The sequence below is a fragment of the Tachypleus tridentatus genome, chromosome 6, assembly GCF_004210375.1.
Source record: "Tachypleus tridentatus isolate NWPU-2018 chromosome 6, ASM421037v1, whole genome shotgun sequence".
Lineage (NCBI taxonomy): Eukaryota > Metazoa > Arthropoda > Merostomata > Xiphosura > Limulidae > Tachypleus > Tachypleus tridentatus.
The window spans coordinates 144,159,470-144,180,154 of NC_134830.1; the positions used below are offsets into that span (position 1 = coordinate 144,159,470).

The 20,685-nt window shown below is 33.5% G+C and overlaps 1 protein-coding gene and 1 long non-coding RNA gene across 6 annotated transcripts in view; one reads left to right on the forward strand and one right to left on the reverse strand.

Moving 5' to 3' along the window:
- The window catches only part of LOC143253940 (uncharacterized), a 32,984-nt gene extending 18,700 nt beyond the window's left edge, over positions 1 to 14,284 (forward strand). For 2 of the 4 annotated variants that reach the window (XR_013029898.1, XR_013029901.1), the window contains exon 4: positions 1,099 to 8,029. This is a non-coding gene — a long non-coding RNA (uncharacterized LOC143253940). Of the gene's footprint in view, positions 1 to 243; positions 660 to 1,098; positions 8,030 to 14,163 lie in introns of those variants that run through there. The other 2 variants (XR_013029902.1, XR_013029904.1) reach the window with 2 other exon arrangements.
- LOC143253938 (syntaxin-like) overlaps positions 8,632 to 20,685 on the reverse strand; it is a 91,747-nt gene continuing 79,693 nt past the window's right edge. The window contains exons 8-10 of one of the 2 annotated variants that reach the window (XM_076508563.1): positions 18,357 to 18,494; positions 17,862 to 17,972; positions 8,632 to 11,465 (exon numbers count right to left, since the gene is read on the reverse strand). In XM_076508563.1, coding sequence (XP_076364678.1) covers positions 11,385 to 11,465; positions 17,862 to 17,972; positions 18,357 to 18,494 — 330 coding nt within the window. In that variant the 3' untranslated portion in view covers positions 8,632 to 11,384. Of the gene's footprint in view, positions 11,466 to 14,728; positions 14,908 to 17,861; positions 17,973 to 18,356; positions 18,495 to 20,685 lie in introns of those variants that run through there. The other variant, XM_076508561.1, reaches the window with a different exon arrangement.

Consider the following 20,685-nt stretch of genomic DNA (forward strand, 5'->3'; position numbering starts at 1 on the left):
AATCCATGTTTATTTTAACTCGTAAGTTAGACCTAGAAATTTTAACGATGTGGCAGTCTGAAGTAGTGTTCCATTCATGTATAATTCAGGCTGTAGTTTTTTGTATTTTGTCAGCTTGGAAAGACAAGTTGTGTTTTTCTTGTATTTATTTTTATTCTGTATTTTTGACAGTATTCGATTATTCTATTTAGTTGTGGTTGTATGTTTGTGACTGCTATTGTTGGTGTTGTGACACTTTTCCAGACTGCCACATCATAAGCGAACTGTAAGGAGAATCCATGATTAGGATCCTTCAATGGCAAATTGTTTACATACATGATGAAGAGTATAGGGCTAACCACCCCTCCCTGAGGGACGCCAGCTTCTGAAGTAAAGTACTCAGAAAAAGTTCCCTCTACATTTTCTGTTGGATGTGTGATTATAGCCTATTTGGCTTTTGCAGTTATCTTTCTTACTGACGTAGGTACACATCCATAATAAGTAATTTTATTGGACGACATCTATAATTGTGTTTTATGCTGTGTAAAAAGTATCGTTTTAATAAACAAAATAAATTCCTCCGTTCAGCAGGTTTGGTTTGTTTTGAATTTCGCGCAAAACTACACAAGGGCTATCTGCGCTAGCCGCCCCTTATTTAGTAGTGTAAGACTAGAGGGAATGCAGCTAGTCATTACCGCCCACCACCAACTCTTTGGCTACTCTTTTACTAACGAATAGTGGGATTGACCGTAACATTATAACGCACCCACGGCTGAAAGGTCGAGCATGTTTGGCGTGACGGGGATTCGAACCCGCGACCCTCAGATTACGAGTTGAGTGCCTTAAGCACCTGGCCATGTCGGGCCTTCAGCAGGTTTACCTCACAGATGTCTCACCTTAATTTCAGATTAGAGGATTCGACTATAATTTATATATGTAACATTTAAAAGCTATTTTTAAACACGGGATACACCACGTGATGTACGGCGAATCGCCTATTAAAAAATAAAATAAAACTAAAAATATTACAACAAATGTTTTCATATTTAAGTTGAAGTTACATGACTGAATCAGTCTAATATTACAAATATATAAGATGTGTGTGTGTTTTTCTTATAGCAAAGCCACATCGGGCTGTCTGCGGAGCCCTCCGAAGGGAATCGAACGCCTGATTTTAGCGTTGTAAATCCGTAGACTTACCACTGTACTAGCGGGGGGCATTTAAGATGTAAAATAGTCTTTGTAAAACTAGCTGCTCCTGAAGTTCCATTTATATTAAATACTCGCATGTGTTTGTCTCTCTAAAAGCAAACATTAATGGCTTTCGCAGTGAAAAAGTGTAATTTTTGTGTGCTTTCATAATCTGATTTTATCATAGTTTACAAATCTCCAGTTGTTCATACAGGGCTATCGAAAATGTCTCTAACACGAAAGTTCCACAATACAAGTGAAATTGGCATGCGACTATTAATCTACTTTGGGAATATGAATGACGTTTGGATGTTAATATTCAGTACAGACTTGAGACATGGGCAGTTAAAATGGCTTTAACTTTCTCCAGTTCTTTCCTGGGCATCATAAAATAAAGTATTTGAAATAAAAGATATTTAAATACCTTTAGATATCTAGAAATATAATTGCACCATTTTGAATTTTCTCAGGATATATTCAATTTTAGGGTGTCAAACAAAAATAAAATTAACCTTTGTTGTTATTGTTTGCAATTAAACACAAAACTACACCACAGGTATTGAAAAACAGTTTTTAGCGTTGTAAGTCCGCTGACATACCTCTATGCCCTTGGGAGGGCAATGACCTTCCTTCAAAATAGTAGACATTACATTTGTAGGAGTAATCACGACTTTTTGTTTGCGGGTGATTGAAACACTGAGTTCAACTTTTTAAGTTTTCTTATTCCTAAACTGTCATATTTCAGAAGAATGACTTCTAAGAAGAGTAAACAAAGTTCAGCGTTTGCAGAAAGAAAAGTAACTTTGTTATAGATCGAATTTCATTAGTTTGAGTACTTTATAATTCTTGATTTTTATAAAATATCTTAAGAGTGAAAACTGCATGTATCTTTCCCAATGTTGGAAATTAATGGCATATGATGGATACTGTACTGACTGGGATGAGCATCTACCATGGTAACTGAGAAGAGATCAGTAGATTGTTTGCCTAGCTTTTCATGTTAGGCAGGAAATCCTGTTCTCTGTCAGGGTGATGCAGGGCCTTCCCTTAAAGTCAATGTCCCACAAGAATATATGAAGAAGAAAAGGTCTGCATTAGTCGATGTTCGTGAACTTGCAAATTTAGAGCTAGAAAACGCCACCATCCATGAAAAGAAGTGTTAAAGATATAAAAGGAATTAGCATTTAATGTAACACCATGAGAATTGGTGTGGCTTTGGTACATGCCATCGCCATGGAATCGGAGCACGAGATAGTCCATAGATAGAAGTTACTGTAGTCATGAAGCATGTAAAAGTGAATAGTAAGTGTGGACCCAACTGCATCTGTACTTGACTAATTATCCCCTTGTGAATTGGCTTGTCCAGGAATCGGTAAATGACACTGGCAAGTGTTGTCTTACCACCTTGACCCAGCAGAGGGGAAAAGAGGCGAGAGTACTTAACTAACTATTTACAGTGAGCCAGATGAAGAAATGCTAGATTTCGAGGTAAGAGCTTCAAAAGCTGGTTGAGTCATGACTGCTGTTCCCTAGATTGTAAAGGGAATCAAGAATTACCATCAGCTAGCATGGCTAGTGTGAGAAGATGTAATGTTTAGGGTAGGAACAGTTTGTGCAACTGTAGATGATAGTTTGAAGTTCAAACCCTCGACTGAAAAGTCATTATAACTGTGGCTTTTGAGCTACTGACTGAATTTCTGTGGCAAGAGTTCAACAATCACTCACAAGGTATACCACACAGCTCTTCCTGTATACCTGAAGAGTCTGCATATGCTCTACATATTTGGTGAGGGAAATGTGTTTATTTTTAGTATATATTGATATATAATGTAGAACAGCGCAGCTATCAGTCCTGGCTTATGAGAATATTGGTAAACAAAATTGGGCTGAATTCTACTAACGACTTTTTACGATTTCTCAAAAAATAAGTGTTGAATTTGACAGTTCATAGATGGCAGTACGTTATGAGACCGCAGCTGTTCAGGCGTAGCTTTGGAAAGTAACCCTAGAAAGTTACTGAAATAAATTGTGTGACTGGTGTACGTCACAGTTTGTTATGTAGATATATGTATATAGCAATATATGTGTATAAATAAATCTGTATGGTTGATACATAAATTCATCAGTGTTGAATAGTATAAAAAATTGAAATAGAAAACAACTGTCGAACAATATTTGGTTTGGTTTGAATTTCGCGCTAGCAGTGTAAGACTAGAGGAAAGGCAGCTAGTCATCACCACCCACCGCCAACTCTTTCACCAACGAATAGTGGGATTGACCGTTACATTATAATGTCCCCACGGCTGAAAGGGCGAGCATGACGGGGATTGGAACCCGCGACCTTCAGAGTCGAGTGTCTTAACCACCTGGCTAGGCCGGGCCTAATAATATTTGTGTAGAAATAAAAGATGTAATCCGGATGTTTAGACCTTTTGATATGACGTTAACTGTGATTACACAATGTAACACAAATTTTGTTCCTGGATAGTATGTGTTATTTCTTAATTGCTTATATTGTAAAAGTACAGAAAATGGCCATTATTCCCATCAAACTTTGCTTTTGTGACCTGGATAATGAAATTTAGAAATTAACGTATTTTCTATGTAAAAATGGGCAAATTTGCACATTTTCATTTACATAAGGTCTGAATAGAACAACATATGAATCAAGATTGACACGTATTTATACTAAAATTATTAAAACAATGTTTAGAAGTGAGTAGTGTTTGGAGACTTGCGAGTGCAATATAAATCACTTTCACGTATTAACCCCCAAATCTAGTCTTCCATCATGTTTTCGTTATACGCTCACATGTCACAAAAGCAAAGTCTGAAGAGAAAAATAGGTCTTTTCCATTTACTTTAGGCATAAGCAATTAAGAAATAACCCTTTCTGCTCAGTAACAATAAAAAGTAAAAATTTTGTTACATTGTGTTATTAAACTGTGAGGTATTTATTATTTGAAGGTACAGTGCACTTGTTATCGTCAACCCAGTGAGTGAGTGGTAAGTTTATAGACTTACAATTTTAAACTCCGAGGTTTAATTCACAAAAGTGGACAGCGCATAAATAATCCATTGCATACTTTTGTGCTAAAGAACAAATACCTATTACTTTCACGAATGCTAGTAAAATAATGTTTCAATTTTAACATTGAAATGTTTGGCAGGTACTGAATTTTCATGGATGGAAAAGGAGTGACAAACACACGCATTTTATCTGAGAAAATACAGTATGACCTCGTGATTTCCGTAAGAATATTGCAACATATTTTGATTGTATTGAATTATCTCTCAAGGTTTCTCTGTATTAATGTCACTGTTATGCGAAGTTATTCACTGATCATTATTCAAAGGCACTTTGTTCTGTAATTTGTAGTAATGCACTATAAATATATCATTCTTAAAGTTGTTTCTATTTGTTTGGAATTAACCACAAAGCTACACGATGGGCTATCTGTGCTCTGCCCACCACAGGTATCGAAACCCAGTTTGCAGCAGTGTGAGTTCGCAGACAGATGGGGGGGGGGAAGGCAAAAAGTTTTATTGTCCATGGGTCATGCAATTGTTTAGAGGGGGAAAAGAATGCTACAGTGTAGCTCAGGATGGCTGGTATGGATATTAACACTTTTACTAATAAAACGGAGAACAACGTTTCGACCTTCTTAGGTCATCTTCTGGTTAACAAAGAGTTTGCAACTGACCGTTGTCGGACACACGTGTCTTAGGGACGAGAGTATAAACGGGTACGGAATTGTAGGGGCGTTGCAGTATGTGTTAGGTTATTAATTAGTATAGTTATAAAGGCGTTCCTTTATATTGGTTTTAGTCGTATAAGCAGGGGTTCTTTGATTTTGCATTTGATTATATTTGTTTCCTTACTATATCTGAGTGTTTTCTATGATTATGTTGTGTTTATTTGATTTGCGGTGTTCAAAAACGCATGGTGTTTTTTTGTGTTCTTTGAATCTGGTTTCCATTTTTCCGTTTGTTTCTCCAATATAGAAGTCGTGGGAATTATTACATTGTATTTTATAAATATCGTTGGTATTATGTTTGTCAGTATAGTTTTTACGTAGTATGAACTTTAGTTTCGTATCTGTTTTTTGAATAAATTTGGTGTTTACTGGAATCTTGTTTTAAGTTTCTTCCAAACGTTGGTTATTTTTTCGCTGATGTCGGGAATATATGGTAATTTTTTCAACGGTTTTTGGATGAAATTTGTTGATGTTGATTAAATGTTTTATTTTGTTGATTTCATCGTTAATTTTATCGGATGAGCATAAGTTTGTGGCTGTGTTTATTTGGTTTCTTAATATGTTGCGTTCTTGTTTTGTTTCATGTACCGAGTCCCAGAGAATGTCTAATCCAGTGTGGGCGATTTTTCTGTGGATTTTTGTTTTGAATGAGGTATCAGTTCTGGTGATCTTGGGGTTAAAAAATGCTATTTGTTTAGTTTTTTCCTGTTCACACGTGAACTTAATGTTCGAGTGTACAGAGTTAACGTAGTTGAAAAACTGTGTCTTTTGTAGATGTGAATTTGGCAATTATATCGTCAACATACCTATACCAGTATAGTGGTGGGTGTAAGGCTGAATTGATCGCTTGAGATTCAATCTGTGTCATAAAAATGTTGGCTAGAACTGGTGATACAGGATTCCCCATACTTAAGCCACTCATTTGTAGGTAGTTTTTGATTATTGAACATAAAAAAAAAAAAATTTGGTGGTAGTGAAGTGTATAAGGATTGCTAATTGGTTGCTGGGGGCGTGTATCAATGGGTTGGGGTCTTGGATATAAAGTTCTAAAGCTATCTTGCAGGCTTCAGTGGTTGGGATTTCTGTGAAGGTTATAGTTCAATGAGCATGTACAATTAAATAGTTTTGAAATTTAAATTTATATTGACTTGAGGACAAGCCTGGGGTGAGAGGAATAGTGTAGTATGTAGGCACATCATACATTTTCTACGTTCTTATTTTGACATGTTTAAAAAAGTCTGAGTTACTTCCCCTCTATTAAAATTGCTCCATGACAATAACTGTTAGAGGCCTAAAATTAGAGAAGAAAAACATCCAAATAGTATTATGAAATGGTAAAAAACCAAATGCTACCAAAATATGACAACTGGCATTATGGAAACTTTATTGTCAATATTGTGTGTTGTTGTCTGTCTGCCCATGTGGTAATTATGTGTGTAAATGAGCTTGCACCTGCTTACACACACATTTTGTATCATCTGCCATGGTTGACACATTTATGTGGTAACTGTTCACCAAATACTGTGGTAGCAGCTGAGGCATTCTCTTGATGTTCCATACAGGATTACATTACACTACTGATCAATACAATACTGTGTTGTTACTTAGGTGATATGGGAGAGCAGTTGCAGCACACATTACCTAACATAGATGGCTCTCATATTAATAGTTCCATCCTTTTGACACCTTCAAGAATGTAGTGATCTGTTTATAGAAAACCTAGATTTGTGTTACAACCTTTATTAAAGTAGTATTCAATAATCTGTGGCACAAACTGAAAGGTGTGAATATAATCTATTCTTCTTTAGGAGCATTTTTGATAATTTTTAGTTTAAAATGTTTCAGTTGTTCCTGTCTATACCTTTGTCACAGATAGTCTGATTAATGAAATACAGTTATTACTAAAATAGCCAAAGGACATGACCTTGATTAATCTAAAATAATGTTGTCTGGGGAAATATTAAAAGTGAAGGTATACCACTCACTTGTTTCAATATTTAAAAAACAGCCTAAAAGAAAAAATGTATATTATATTCTATTACCAATATATACTCATCATATTCTGTTCAGTTCCCTGGCTTGAAGTAGTGTAACAATCAAGTTAGTCTTCAACCATTTCGTGAAATTGTAGTCTTCGATCGTTTGGTTAAATAAAGAACTAAGTATACCTTCTGATCAAATTAACCCATTTCATTAAGTTGTAGTCTTCAACCATTTGGTTAAATAAAGCACTAAGTATACCTTCTGATCAAATTAACCCATTTCGTGAAATTTTAGTCTTCGATCATTTGGTTAAATAAAGAACTAAGTATACCTTCTGATCAAATTAACCCATTTCATGAAATTGTAGTCTTTGATCGTTTAGTTAAATAAAGCACTAAGTATACCTTCTGATCAAATTAACCCATTTCATGAAATTGTAGTCTTCAATCGTTTGGTTAAATGAAGTATTCCTACTGATCAAGTTAATACATCTTTTATTAAGATATAGTCTTGAACTATTTGGTTCAATAAAACATTAAGTACTGATAAAATTAATCCACTTGTTTTACCAAAATTACCTCTTTTCAAAAAATATAAAGCATTATGTCTAATAAAGATTCACTTTAGTTATTAAGATTATCTAATCTTATACTGCTTGTATTTGAATCAAGCTTATCTTGTTTTAATATGAGATCACCTTAGCTTGTCACTGTTCTGAAAAGTATTAAGTACTAATACTAATGAAGCTAATCCATTTATTTAATAAAAACTACCTTGTTTTTAATCACCTGTGTTAAGTATAAAGTATCATTATTATTGAAGCTAACTGATTGGTCGAATTAAGACCAGCTTGTTTTTAATCACCTATGTATCAAGTGTCACTACTGATGAAGCTAATAAAAACATCTTTCTTTAAAAGATCAAAATTATTACTGACCAAATTCTAGTCACAAGCCTGTGCTAGAAAATTACTTAGTATTCCTACTAATGACCTAACCTTCTTTCTAGAAAATCTAATTTAATGCAGAGTTTTCTGTAACCATCGGTTAATATAATCAGTGATTCTGGCCTGTGGTCTTACTGCAGTGTTTTACATTCACGTTATCTTACACAGACTTATCCATAAATATCCTTATGCTATAATTTAGGTTAACTGACACTACAAATATCTGTTATAAATGTGGCAGAAAGTATTACAATAAAACAATTAGTGAATTTTGTTTACATTTTCCAGGTTGTAGAGAAATAGAACACCTTCAGATAACCTAAATTTTATTTTACCACCTACTTAAGTACACTTCAGTTGAATATTTGAGGGCTTTAGCATCCACAGCACCAAGGTTCTAGTTAGGAAGCTTGGGTATTGTAATTTGATTTCCTACACAAACATATTACATAAGTATATTCCTCCAAGTAGAATGGTACTTCATTCAGTAAACATATATTGAAGCAACAATGAGCAAATTTATTAATGGCTTAAGCATTCAATGATTTTAAACTGATTTTGGAAAAAAAAACAACATCGAATTAAAGATACTTTGAAACATTCATGCAAGAATAGTGTTCTAGATGAAATACAAGAGACTTTAAGGGTTTTATTAAACACAAAAAATACTTGCAATGAACTAAGTATTAGGCAGTAACACAGTCAGAGAAGTGACTGTTATATGTATTTACAATCTTTAGCTACAAGGTGAGACTTGCCCAATTCATTAAGCTGACTGAGCATTATAAACAGTCAAATGACTGAAAAAATCTATTCATGTTTCTTAATTATAAGAAAAATATTAACAATCAATAATTTAAAAATGACAAAAATCAAGCAATTAACTGAATTCTTTACTCATGCAATTTTGTTACAAAGAAAGGACAAAACGTGGTTGGCTTGCCACGCTTACCAACTGATAAAGTAGGTACTTAATAGCAAATGACTTGTGTATACTTCTATTAGATACTAGAGAAAATATACGATTTTTCCTAGTTTCTAGTGGATTTTCTATATGAAAGTAATGAAAACATTACATTGTAGTGTTGTTTAATAGTTTCTTTATTTGCTCACATGTTAGAAGAGAGCAGAAATATAATGTCAAAACAACAAGATCAAGGAACAAATATAAAAAGCACTCGAGTAATAAAGGCCAAATTAGATCTACAACAGAGGGCTCTGATGCCAGTATTATATTAAAAGAAAATATAAGACCATATCAGTACTAAAGACTGCACTGATATTTATTATGCTGGGATTTTTCAAATGTGTTTTAAAAATTGTGAAAAGAATAATCTTATGGAAAAAAAATCTAACAAACAAACATGTTTAATTATCTACAATGACTCATACTTCTTGTTTCTATTCTACAGAAAATTATGAGTAGTAATAGAGAGAAATATAATCAAGTAATTTTTTTTTGGGGGGGGGATTTTGCTTCAAGAGCAAGGAGAAAAACTGTATTACTTATGGTTAAAACACTTGTACACATAATAACATGATGAAACATGCAGTAAATATACAATCTAACTTTACATTTATACCTGGGACAGCATTTATGATATTCTTAATACACTTTTCAATTCTACAATCTCTGACACAAAAGAAAACATATCAAAACACACGAGATCCATATGCTGATTTTTGCCTCAATAACAATGAAAGTTTGTCAACCAAGTAACAGCAAAATTCTTATTAATTTAATATTATACAGGCCAGTAAGATAGGTGAGTTATTGCAACAATACTGTTCTGTATTCACGGTCTTTCCACACCAGCTACTATAAGGCTCTGTGTATGGTGAACCCCATTTAACCTACATAGAAGAATCACGAGAAAATGGCAGCCATGACTGGCTGGTGTGAGTAATTTAGAAGGCCACTTCCTAGTTTTGTTTAATAAACCCTAAACTAGGAAAAAGGAGAGGTAAGTAGACCATTTAACGTTTTAAAATACTTCTAGTGCAGATAAACTGGGAAGTGTAGCTTGTGGAGGCTTTTCTTGGCAATGGAGCTTTGACACAATGAGTTATACAAGTAAAGTAACATCTTAAGGAGGTAATGTGCTGGAACTGTTATTTTCAATACTGAAGCGATTCCTAAAGTCAGGAGATTTTACCATCATCTTATCTTTAATTATTGTACTTGTAAATTCTGTCAGCTGTAACTTCTATTTCTGCTTGAAACTAATAAATAAATCATTCTAAAGTAACATTTTTTTTTTTTGTCGTCATATCTTTCAAATTCCAGTACAACACCCATGAACAACAACATTCAACAATCATGCACATTCACAACAGCTGGGTGAGAATCTGCACAAAAAATTAGCAAATTTGTATCTGAACCACATAACGTAAATGACAAAAGATTATGTGAAAATGCTGAATAGACTTGTTTAATGTTATAATCCGTTTAACACTAGAACAAGTCTTTAATACCATGTTGCATGAGAATGAAGTGTAAAAATGTTTAGATGTTGAACAAAAACTAATCCTCACATTGTGAAAATAAGAAGTCATTTTTAATATCCTAGTAACTATTATGTGATACTGAATGTAGACTGACCTTGCACATTTCCAGATCCTCCTTCAAGAAACAAGTTTTAAAAAGTTGTTGTAACAAGGAAGTATTTTCAGATGTTTAAATAGATAACAACACAGATTTCTCTCATCAAATGCATGGTATATTGCCAAAGCTGAAGTCCTCTAACTTGCTCAGGGATAAAAAGAAATTATTTCATGTTTTATTTTTATTACTTTAATCTTATATCTTACCTACTTCAAACAAACTTTATATGAACCCTCCCATATTTAAAAGGTCAAGATTAGAAGTCCTCCACTGTTAAAAGGGTGTAATAGTAAAGATTAAAATGTTTGTTAAAATAAAGGTGGACATCAGTTTATTAAACCAGGAGCCTGCAGTCTTAAAAAATTGTTATATTATCTCAATGAGGTCAAGTTCTTCTGGACCAATAAGAGTTGAAATTTTAAGATCAATGGAGGTTCTTTATCAGGGTGTACTGAACTACAGGATACTGATAAAGGGGAGAAATTCATATAAACTGATATCTATTCACACATGCATCCTCACACATTTACTTATATTCCTTTTAGTTTAAGTAAGGGCCACATCAGATAGTATCATACCTACATGTGTGTTTAAATGTATAAACACACACACACACATATATATATATATATATACAGAAAAAAATTCACGATTAAAGGGAAAGATATGTAATAATAATAGTTAAGATCTTTGGGTAATAAAAGGGGGGGAGATTAAATGTTTCAGGGTCATTGAAGTCAATTAATAACAACTATGAAAAAATAAATAATTACAAAAAAAAAAACATTCACAGGACTTACAAACCATGTGTCACATTTAAAAAAGCTAAAGCCTTCAGCTAATTTCAGCATTACCACTGTGTGTGGGTAAACATTCCACACGGCTGCAGAGCACATATGAGGAAAAGAGAAGAGAGACACCTTCACATCCCTAGATACCCTCCCAGAGTAGACACCAAGATCACCACCAAGATGATAACACAGATCATTATCATAATTTTTTTCTGTTGGAGCAAAAAAAAAAAGACAAATGATATTGGATAACACTAGGAAAAAATACAGGAATATTTAATCAGTCAGTACCTACACAGTTTAATAAGAAAAGAATGCTTTTTAAAATATGGAATAAACAGCCTTTTTTTGTCAGAATAAATTATAGTGGAAGTGAGGAAAAAATGAAACATATATATGATTTAATTGTTAATTAGATTGTTAATGAAATATTTGGTCATAACAGTTTCCATATTTTAAACTTTTGTACCACAACAGAAATGGTAGTTAACAGAAGTTTGGACAATTTTTAAGTAGCACCTGAATTACATTAACAGATTTTATGACCTAAATGAAAGAATAGACCAACCTGGTTGTAAATATAACCAAACTTACCCACATCTATGTACACAGGTACCATAACATCATGTGAGAACAATCTAATTTGTACACAGAAATGCTTACACATACTGATTGTTTCACAGCCAATAAACAAAAAGAATTTTATAAATACACTGGGGTAATGTTAAGTTAGATGAACAATACATTTCACATACATGGCTGTTTAAGTATATTGGGTCATGTTTAGAAAGAAGATAATAAAATTCACTCATGTAAGTGTAATACATTTACACAGGTAAATGGCCATTGAAGTAAATAGCTTTGTCATCTTTAGAAATAAAATAACTAACACCTAGTTCCACCCACAAAAAACAGGTTCTTTGTTTCTACAAGTTCAAGTTCATGCACTGCAAGTGAAATAAATATGTATTTATATCAGTGACATCTAGATATGGTAACTTTTAACTTTCTTTTGGTTAAAATAGAAAAATAAACCATATTTTCTATCTCTATACTAGAATTAAGTTCTTAGAAAAAGTAACTTTACCTTTGTTATGAATGTATCAAATTACTGATTTTCTGATGTTAATTAAAAAAACACATTAATCCACCATTTTAAGTGTACAAATGCATGATCCATTTGTTTTTGTAGACAAAGTATCTGCCATCTCAAAGTGCTAACAGATTATTGGGTTTCTTGCAACAGCATTTTATTTTTATACTACTGTTTCCAAACATTAATCTTTCATAAATATTTATGTTACTTTTAATAGTTAAAAGTACTGAATGATATCAATCCATACACTTTTTCACATAAGCAACAAAAATTTAAATCTATTAGCTGTTCTACTACTGTTGAATGTATATGTCCATACAACTATTGTACAAAAAATAACTTGATGTTATCACACCATGGATGAAAAAAAAAAGTTATTTAGTTTAATTCTGTGTTTTATTCTTAAACTGAAAAAATATATTAAATAATAAAATAAAATAGAGAAAACTAATATCAGTAGAACATGAGAAGTGATATTCACGAGATCTGATGAAAGTGTACTGTTTTAATCAACAGGTGAGAAGCCACAATATTTTGTTATATAATCAGATCTCATAATAAGCTTTGATAAAACTGACTTATAGCAAAGTTCAATGCTAATTCATTTCTTACAATGTTCTGTTTGTTTTTTTCCTTTGGGACACCACCAAGCTCAGTTTCATGAAGTAAAAACCTAATATAATTCTGGATGATATTACAACCTTTACCCAGTTGTATCATTTTAAAACTGGGTGAGCCCACATCTTCATCAGGTTTCAATGAACATCTTCACTAAGCAAGTTGAAGTCTGGCTTGAAACCACCAGATGGGAATAAACCTCATTGCATTCTCCAAAACAAAATTACCTAGCAATTAAAACTTCTTTTAAACAACTCTCCAATAGTTTTTTGTTGTTGTTTTTTTATTAAAAAAGGAAGGAAAATATATCAAGTTAGGACAAAATGCATTGTGATAAATCAGACTCACTAACAAAATGATAAATGTAAAAGGTACATGATATTGCAAACAGTTTCCCTAAATATGAATCGTTTTTAATTAGTTCTGAAAACCCAAACTCCAAAGCTTTCACTGTTGTAAGAAACCTGATAACCTGAACAACCACCCTCAAATTCTGCTTCTAAAACACTTATTAATTTTTTTTACCAAATTGGCAACTAATGGACCTCAGTAATTCTGACTCAGTAGATTCATAACATGTATAAACTGTAACTGTGTATCCTTTATCTTAATAATGAAAATGTTTCATTAGAAAGCTTTCAGATAAACAGCACTGAGTAAAATTAATTAGCACTAGAACAACTACACTGTATGCAGTTGTATTCACTCACATATACAGGGTGTCTCAAAAATATGTATTCAATGAGCATTGTATTGTATATTTGTTTAGTATACACAAAAAACATAATGAGTGAATGTGTTTGTAGGCTGAAGAATTGTTGAAATAAAGGTTAACAGTGAATTCTGCCTACGAGTAGGAACCTTGAGACACACATATATTAACTGAGAAAATGTGTTACGAACTTTAAAGAGATTCTTGGAAATAAACTTTCACATATACCTTATATCAGGGTCAGGTTCTAACATAAAACTAATGAGTGGTATGTATATTGTTGGCCAACATGGAGATAAAATGACAAAACTCAAATCTTCCAACAATTACTACTCAAGACAAATAATGGTGCTAATAGCATTCAGAAAAATGGTGTTTCCCCCAAAATTGTGAGTGCATGTAATTAGCCCTTAAGTTTAACACTACCTATCATATTTAATACATTTTAATGCTGGAATTTTTTTTTCGCTCTATTTTTACACAGTCTGAGCAGTAAGAAGAAAACCCATCACAAGTGCAACCTTATGAATAGGGCAAAGTGAATTTATATTTTGTAAATGTTGTATCTATTAAACTGATTTAAAAAAATAAAAACAAACTTGAACAACACATTAACAATCAATAGTCAAAAATTAATTATTACTAACATACAAAAAACTTGTTAAAGTCAACCAAAAAGTGATAAAAAGATTAACAAAATGAAACAAAAAACATTAACAGTGATAGAATAAAAACAAACTACATTCTCATATACTCATAATACAAGTATAAGGGTCTACCTCAATATCTTTATGTGAATTACAATACTCATTAAATAACATGAAATATTTTCAAGAAATGTGTGTAACACGTGTTGACAAGCTTCAAGGTTCCAATGGTATAATGGAGAAATAAATTTCTGATTTAATATATATATAAAATATATTGCAAGGTCAGAAATCAATTTACTTCAGCAGGCAGGGTATGTTTTCATCACTATTTACACCATAAATTTGGAATGTGCAGACCCACTACTACCAGCGGATGTTTGATCCATACACAATAAATACCTGAGGTAAAATCCACTGTTCATAGGCCTAGGATTGCTGTTTAAAATGATTATTTTCACTTCACCTTTTTCGTTGCTTTATCAAACACACCACTAAGGAATAGCACCGATGGAAATTGCAATGATAAGGGCTAATACTCCAATCAATACTATGGCCAGGATAATTATATAAAACTTTTTCTAGGAAAAGAAATAAAAAAAAGGTGAACAACAAAAGAAAAATATAAAAATAAAGAATTATTCAAAATAAAACAGTGATGCAATAAAATGTATATTAATTTAGAACAAATGATTCACAAATAGTGCATGAAGTAAAAATAAATAACAACTTAATACACAAAAGAAAATACTTGAAAAACTTTCTCAAATGAAAAAGTAAAATTATACAACTAAAACAAATATAATTTGGAAACTACTCTGATTTATAAATTAGGAAGAAATAATTTCAAAGCACCAACAAAATTGAACATTATTTTGTACAAAGTTACATCTAAACTCAGTTGAAAAACTTAAGTCACACTTGACATTTAATGTGGAAAAATGAACATGAATTAACAGCAGTTTTGAAATTCATATTGAATTTCCAGACATATTTCATGAACATCTAATTCTTCTTGTAAATATAGAAAGCATCCCTAACACCATAGAATACACATCTGTTTGTTAAATCTCAAAGTCAAGGAAAATGTTTGAGATTTGAACAAGTGTAGGAATTATTTAGTTTATATTCTGTTGTAGAATGTTTAATGAAATAAATGCATTTCTAAGTGGTACATAGCTAGAGAACAATGATGGGAATGATTAATCTGTATTGCTCTTTTCATCTGTTCTAGTCTGGCAGTTGTAGAAATACTGCACATAAATGCTTTTTGCCAATATAAAGTAATCTTCCTAACAATCTATTTATTGACATATTTTGAGTAAATCCAATTGCGAATCACCTGTACTGACTGAAACTTAGCTTTACAGTTACTAGTCAATATTAAAAGGAATTGCACTTTTCACATCTCCTGAGGACTAGCGTTTACAAAAAGTGCCAATTTTTATAACTGCTGTGTATGTAGATCTTGATCTCAATGTACGTGTCACTTCCCTTAATGAAACCAAGTTATGCTACCATATCTCAGAGATCTACTACAACAGGATCTTTTAAACAGGTTAGTTTGACCCCTTCCTTGGAACACTAATTAGCAGCCCCACATTCTCATTACTTACCTTCAGGTTAGTTTGACTCCTTCCTTGGAACACTAATTAGCAGCCCCACATTCTCATTACTTACCTTCAGGTCAGTTTGACTCCTTCCTTGGAACACTAATTAGCAGCCCAACATTCTCATTACTTACCTTCAGGTTAGTTTGACTCCTTCCTTGGAACACTAATTAGCAGCCCCACATTCTCATTACTTACCTTCAGGTTAGTTTGACTCATTCCTTGGAACACTAATTAGCAGCTCCACATTCTCATCACTTATCTTTAGGTTAGTTTGACTCCTTCCTTGGAACACTAATTAGCAGCCCCACATTCTCATTACCAACCTTCAGGTCAGTTTGACTCCTTCCTTGGAACACTAATTAGCAGCCCCACATTCTCATTACTTACCTTCAGGTTAGTTTGACCCCTTCCTTGGAACACTAATTAGCAGCCCAACATTCTCATTACTTACCTTCAGATTAGTTTGACTCCTTCCTTGGAACACTAATTAGCAGCCCCACATTCTCATTACTTACCTTCAGGTTAGTTTGACCCCTTTCTTGGAACACTAATTAGCAGCCCCACATTCTCATTACTTACCTTCAGGTTAGTTTGACTCCTTCCTTGGAACACTAATTAGCAGCCCCACATTCTCATTACTTACCTTCAGGTCAGTTTGACTCCTTCCTTGGAACACTAATTAGCAGCCCAACATTCTCATTACTTACCTTCAGGTTAGTTTGACTCCTTCCTTGGAACACTAATTAGCAGCCCCACATTCTCATTACTTACCTTCAGGTTAGTTTGACTCATTCCTTGGAACACTAATTAGCAGCTCCACATTCTCATCACTTATCTTTAGGTTAGTTTGACTCCTTCCTTGGAACACTAATTAGCAGCCCCACATTCTCATTACCAACCTTCAGGTCAGTTTGACTCCTTCCTTGGAACACTAATTAGCAGCCCCACATTCTCATTACTTACCTTCAGGTTAGTTTGACCCCTTCCTTGGAACACTAATTAGCAGCCCAACATTCTCATTACTTACCTTCAGGTTAGTTTGACTCCTTCCTTGGAACACTAATTAGCAGCCCCACATTCTCATTACTTACCTTCAGGTTAGTTTGACCCCTTCCTTGGAACACTAATTAGCAGCCCCACATTCTCATTACTTACCTTCAGGTCAGTTTGACTCCTTCCTTGGAACACTAATTAGCAGCCCCACATTCTCATTACTTACCTTCAGGTTAGTTTGACCCCTTCCTTGGAACACTAATTAGCAGCCCACATTCTCATTACTTACCTTCAGGTTAGTTTGACTCCTTCCTTGGAACACTAATTAGCAGCCCCACATTCTCATTACTTACCTTCAGGTCAGTTTGACTCCTTCCTTGGAACACTAATTAGCAGCCCAACATTCTCATTACTTACCTTCAGGTTAGTTTGACTCCTTCCTTGGAACACTAATTAGCAGCCCCACATTCTCATTACCAACCTTCAGGTCAGTTTGACTCCTTCCTTGGAACACTAATTAGCAGCCCCACATTCTCATTACCAACCTTCAGGTCAGTTTGACTCCTTCCTTGGAACACTAATTAGCAGCCCCACATTCTCATTACCAACCTTCAGGTCAGTTTGACTCCTTCCTTGGAACACTAATTAGCAGCCCCACATTCTCATTACTTACCTTCAGGTTAGTTTGACCCCTTCCTTGGAACACTAATTAGCAGCCCCACATTCTCATTACTTACCTTCAGGTTAGTTTGACTCCTTCCTTGGAACACTAATTAGCAGCCCCACATTCTCATTACCAACCTTCAGGTCAGTTTGACTCCTTCCTTGGAACACTAATTAGCAGCCCCACATTCTCATTACTTACCTTCAGGTTAGTTTGACTCCTTCCTTGGAACACTAATTAGCAGCCCCACATTCTCATTACTTACCCTTCTAGCTTTACTCTGATAAACAAGAGCCTTTTTCGTATCCTGTTTAGCTGCTTCTATGTAATCTTTGGCATGTTCCACTTGATATTCAATTCTATCAATCATTTCTCCCTACAGGTGAAGACAAAACAAAGGTCACAAACTTACAGTCTGAGCTTGTACTCTAAACTGTTATAGGAAAGAACAAAAACTTGCTTTTTGCTAACAACAGAAGTTACGTATTCAATGCAAATTCCAAACATTTTCTACTGTTCACAGAATTCATGTGGTGACTAAAATGTACTTATTTTAAAGTGATTTTGGAACTACTTAGGAAAGGCTATAAAAAAGTAATGCTAAATAAATTGGTCGACTTTTATCTGTCTCGCATCCCAGTTAACTGATTCTAACATATTAATTATTTCAACCTCATTCAAACTCGATAAGTTTCACTAAATACAAAGCAAAATTGTGAGATCTCAATCAAGTCAGCCTTTGGGTACAACCATTACCTACCTGACTTTCAACTAGCATGGCCATGTCCATAAACATATCATGTAGTTCTCGGATGCTATTCTCCAACTTAATTATATCATTGTGACGGGCTTCAATATCAGCTAGTGTTTGTTTGGCTTGCTGTGTCTCCATAATGATCTATAAAAAATAAAAACAAAATATTTTTAATAAAATATTAAAGAAATGTTTCAAATGAACCAATGTATACTACTTAACATTACTACTGAACCACTTAAAGACCATAGTATTTAGTTTGGTAATTGTTGATTTATACCTGTTGAAGCATCCACAAGTGTATTAATAACAGTAACAGTATTCAGTGTTGTAACTGTTGATGAATAGCTGTTGAAACATCCACAAGTGTATTAATAACAGTAGTTGTAATCAGTGTTGTAACTATTGATGTATAGCTGTTGAAACATCCACAAGTGTATTAATAACAGTAGTAGTAATCAGTGTTGTAACTGTTGATGTATAGCTGTTGAAACATCCACAAGTGTATTAATAACAGTAGTAGTAATCAGTGTTGTAACTGTTGATGTATAGCTGTTGAAACATCCACAAGTGTATTAATAACGGTAGTAGTATTCAGTATTGTAACTGTTGATGTATAGCTGTTGAAACATCCACAAGTGTATTAATAACAGTAGTAGTAATCAGTGTTGTAACTGTTGATGTATAGCTGTTGAAACATCCACAAGTGTATTAATAACAGTAGTAGTAATCAGTGTTGTAACTGTTGATGTATAGCTGTTGAAACATCCACAAGTGTATTAATAACAGTAGTAGTAATCAGTGTTGTAACTGTTGATGTATAGCTGTTGAAACATCCACAAGTGTATTAATAACAGTAGTAGTAATCAGTGTTGTAACTGTTGATGTATAGCTGTTGAAACATCCACAAGTGTATTAATAACGGTAGTAGTATTCAGTGTTGTAACTGTTGATGTATAGCTGTTGATGCATCCACAAGTGTATTAATAACAGTAGTAGTAATCAGTGTTGTAACTGTTGATGCATCCACAAGTGTATTAATAACAGTAGTAGTAATCAGTGTTGTAACTGTTGATGCATCCACAAGTGTATTAATAACAGTAGTAGTAATCAGTGTTGTAACTGTTGATGCATCCACAAGTGTATTAATAACAGTAGTAGTAATCAGTGTTGTAACTGTTGATGCATCCACAAGAGTATTAATAACAGTAGTAGTAATCAGTGTTGTAACTGTTGAAACATCCACAAGTGTATTAATAACAGTAGTAGTAATCAGTGTTGTAACTGTTGATGCATCCACAAGTGTATTAATAACAGTAGCAGTAATCAGTGTTGTAACTGTTGATGTATAGCTGTTGAAACATCCACAAGTGTAGTAGTAATCAGTGTTGTAACTGTTGATGTATAGCTGTTGAAACATCCACAAGTGTATTAATAACAGTAGTAGTAATCAGTGTTGTAACTGTTGATGTATAGCTGTTGAAACATCCACAAGTGTAGTAGTAATCAGTGTTGTAACTGTTGATGTATAGCTGTTGAAACATCCACAAGTGTATTAATAACAGTAGTAGTAATCAGTGTTGTAACTGTTGATGTATAGCTGTTGAAACATCCACAAGTGTAGTAGTAATCAGTGTTGTAACTGTTGATGTATAGCTGTTGAAACATCCACAAGTGTATTAATAACAGTAGTAGTAATCAGTGTTGTAACTGTTGATGTATAGCTGTTGAAACATCCACAAGTGTAGTAGTAATCAGTGTTGTAACTGTTGATGTATAGCTGTTGAAACATCCACAAGTGTATTAATAACAGTAGTAGTAATCAGTGTTGTAACTGTTGATGCATCCACAAGTGTATTAATAACAGTAGTAGTAATCAGTGTTGTAACTGTTGATGCATCCACAAGTGTATTAATAACAGTAGCAGTAATCAGTGTTGTAACTGTTGATGTATAGCTGTTGAAACATCCACAAGTGTATTAATAACAGTAGTAGTAATCAGTGTTGTAACTGTTGATGTATAGCTGTTGAAACATCCACAAGTGTATTAATAACAGTAGTAGTAATCAGTGTTGTAACTGTTGATGTATAGCTGTTGATGCATCCCCAAGTGTATTAATAACAATTAGTATTCAGAGTTGTAACTGTTGACATATAGCTGTTGAAACATCTACAACTGTGTTAACAGCAGCAGTAAAAGTTGTGTATGATCTCCATTTGAGCATACATTCCATGAGACAATTATAGAGATAAAAAAAATATAAAAGTATATATGCTGTGCTAACCTACTTTAATTTCGCAACAAGTTGTCTTTAATACTGAATGAAGTTACTCC